This window comes from Austrofundulus limnaeus, unplaced genomic scaffold, assembly GCF_001266775.1.
Source record: "Austrofundulus limnaeus strain Quisiro unplaced genomic scaffold, Austrofundulus_limnaeus-1.0 Scaffold19, whole genome shotgun sequence".
Classification (NCBI taxonomy): domain Eukaryota; kingdom Metazoa; phylum Chordata; class Actinopteri; order Cyprinodontiformes; family Rivulidae; genus Austrofundulus; species Austrofundulus limnaeus.
This window is the reverse complement of record NW_013952421.1, coordinates 2,253,017-2,255,984: the sequence shown is the minus strand read 5'-3', so window position 1 is coordinate 2,255,984 and position 2,968 is coordinate 2,253,017. Positions and strand designations below refer to the sequence as shown.

The following is a 2,968-nucleotide window of genomic DNA, read 5'->3' as shown; positions in this document are numbered from 1 at the left end:
GTGATCTGCAGCTCTCGCTGGAGCGGTTCGCGGCCGAGTGCGAAGCGGCTGGGATGAGGCTCAGTGAGAGGAGGCCCCGAGGTAGACCCAGAACACGCTGGAGGGACTATGTCTCTCGGCTGGCCTGGGAACGCCTTGGAGTTCCCCCGGAGGAGCTGGAAGAAGTGGCTGGGGAAAGGGAGGTCTGGGCCTCCCTTCTGAAGCTGCTGCCCCCGCGACCCGACCCCGGATAGGCGGAAGAAAATGGATGGATGGATGGATTTTATTAACTAAAAAAAACATGAGATTTTAGCTTTTTATACAGTATAAACAGTTTGATAAAAACCCATTTTACTGTAAATCCAGATCTTTCATCAGCTATAATAATTCACATCTTTTGAAGTTCTGTTCTTTAGGTGACAAGAGGTTATTTTACCCATTTAACAAAGCTCCTAGAACAACTTTGATTTGGAGAAACAGAATTTAGCTATGACAGGGCTGATGAGCTAATGACTAGTCTGAGGAAGGGTGATACCAAAGTGGACTGGTGTCATCTCAAAATAATTTTACATATCAAAATAGATTCAGTCCCAAAAATTTCACTTATGGCATCCTAACATGAATGTTTTTTGTCTGTGGGAGGAAACTGTAGTAAACTCACAGAAACATGAGGAGAACATGAAAACTCCACACAGAAAGACCCCAGATCTGGACCAGGGATTGAACCCAAATCCTTGCTGTGAGGCAACAGTGCTAACCATTTAGCTTTTTCTTGACTGTTTAAATTCTTTAAACGTTAACCTTTACATCACTTTTACATTACATGGTTTTTCAGGCGGAACCATTATGATATCTTTGCTGGAAATGTCCTAACTGTCACCCAAACTGATGCAGCTAGCTCGAACCATAATGATCACAGAATTGGATAGATCCATGTTGTTCTCAGCCCCGATCAAAGACAAACCCCATTTCTACAAAATGAGGTTGCCACCCAAACATGACGCAAAGTGAATAAAAAGATATTTATGCAGCACCAGGAGAGACTAAATTCAGATTTTCTACGCTACTAGTGACTCCAAGTACACAACAAATATATTTAATGGCTAAAAAGTGGATTTTGCATGATACGTCCCCTTTAATGCATGCCTCATAACATCAAGTTTGAAATTTAAGAATACAAAMTTTTTCCTCTAATAATAAAGCTGCTCAACAGAAAATTACAAACAAAAAACATTTGATTTTCTCAAACTAAAGAATATTAAATTGGCAGATTTTATGAAATGTTTAGGATTTGCACAAACACAAATCCAACCTTTAACTGTTTTACACCAATTTAATGTATGCGTAAAGCTCTGTTCAAACTAAACCAGGTTTCAAACATGTACAGTCAGTGATGAGTGCTCCTGATAAAAGCCATGGCTCTGAATCTTTTGTCTGCTGTCAGCTACAACGTTCATGCCAGCCCAGACAAAAAGATGAGCAGCCACAGTGACGGTCCAGCAGCTTCAGGCTCACCTTCGTGAGATGAAGCTTTCCTCCAGAACCCCGAGTGCAAATGATTAAATGCTTAGAGAAGAGGAAGCACTGCCTCTCCCCTTCCTTCTTTAGAGACAGAGAGCCCAGTCGCCCACGGGTGATTTTGCCCTTCTCGCTCATTGGCACCTGAATGAGAGACCCTGCACACAGGAAACAAAACAGTGTTTTTGAATAAAAAAAGAAAGAGATGCACATATGAAGAGAAGAGAGGCAACTATACAAAAAGCAAGGTACAGTATTAAAGGAAATTCTAAATACACATACTAGAGAGCATAAGATGWAAGTACTATTTTCCCTCTCCTCACCCATTAAGACCTGTTGAGGACATCTGACATTTACAGTTCCAGATTCATCATTAGTTTGCCTCAGAACAGTCTAATTGCATTTGGAAATTAAAGAATGTCMTTGTGAGCAGTGTGTGCTCTTGCCCAGATCCTATTTTACCCAAAATACCCCGTTTCCAGCCTGAGAGCTCACGCTGTCAGAGCGGTAATGTGGAGGGACAAGAAATCCCCTCCTGTTTTGTTCAGCACTCGGAGGTGGAGGATACCTTGTCTTACAAACGTCTGGCTGGTGTCAAGGAGCACTTCGCAGCCCTCGATGATCATGCGCTCAATCGCCAGGTTCTTCCTGATGTTTTCAGTTTCGCTCACCTCATCATGCATTATTCTGGAAAAGAAAGTCATTTCTTACTTAGTAAATCTTAAACTGCTGAAACAAGAAGATGTTTGATCATTTCTACATGGAGAATTGTTGCTTGTTAAGCTATGTACTGCCCTGTTTTATTAGTATTTTACATAAAAAATGTTCTAAATCTTCACAACTTTATATGTAGTGTTGGTTGTTTTAAAAAGATACATTACAGAGCAACACAATACAATAAAATACAACATGGTACAACACAATATGATGCAGTATAATGGCATATGATGCAATGCAATTTAATATAATACAGTTAGATGCAATGTAATGTTGTAGGATAAAAAAATTATGTGATACCATAAAATACAATACTCAGAAGTACCAAATATGTTTTGTACTTCGGAGTATACGATACAATACAATATGATGCGATGCGATGTTATACGATACGATGTGACACAATACGATATGATATAATTTGATACAATATGATGCAATACAATACAATATGATATGATGCTATACAATACAATATGATATGATGCTATACAATACAATACCATACAATGCAATACGATACGATACGATACGATGTGATACGATACAATAGGATATGATATGATATGATATAATACGATACGATACGATACGATATGATACGATACGATACGATATAATACGATACGATACGATATGATATGATATAATACGATACGATACGATACGATACGATACGATACGATATAATACGATACGATACGATATGATATGATATAATACGATACGATACGATACGATACGATATAATACG

At 38.8% G+C, this 2,968-nt stretch overlaps 1 protein-coding gene across 1 annotated transcript in view; it reads right to left on the bottom strand.

Moving 5' to 3' along the window:
- rasgrf1 (Ras protein specific guanine nucleotide releasing factor 1) overlaps positions 1 to 2,968 on the bottom strand; it is a 33,225-nt gene that overhangs the window by 12,875 nt on the left and 17,382 nt on the right. Inside the window, exons 9-10 of the mRNA XM_014003553.1 lie at positions 2,066 to 2,184; positions 1,495 to 1,655 (exon numbers count right to left, since the gene is read on the bottom strand). Of these exons, the coding sequence (XP_013859007.1) occupies positions 1,495 to 1,655; positions 2,066 to 2,184 (280 nt within the window). The remainder of the gene's footprint in view (positions 1 to 1,494; positions 1,656 to 2,065; positions 2,185 to 2,968) is intronic.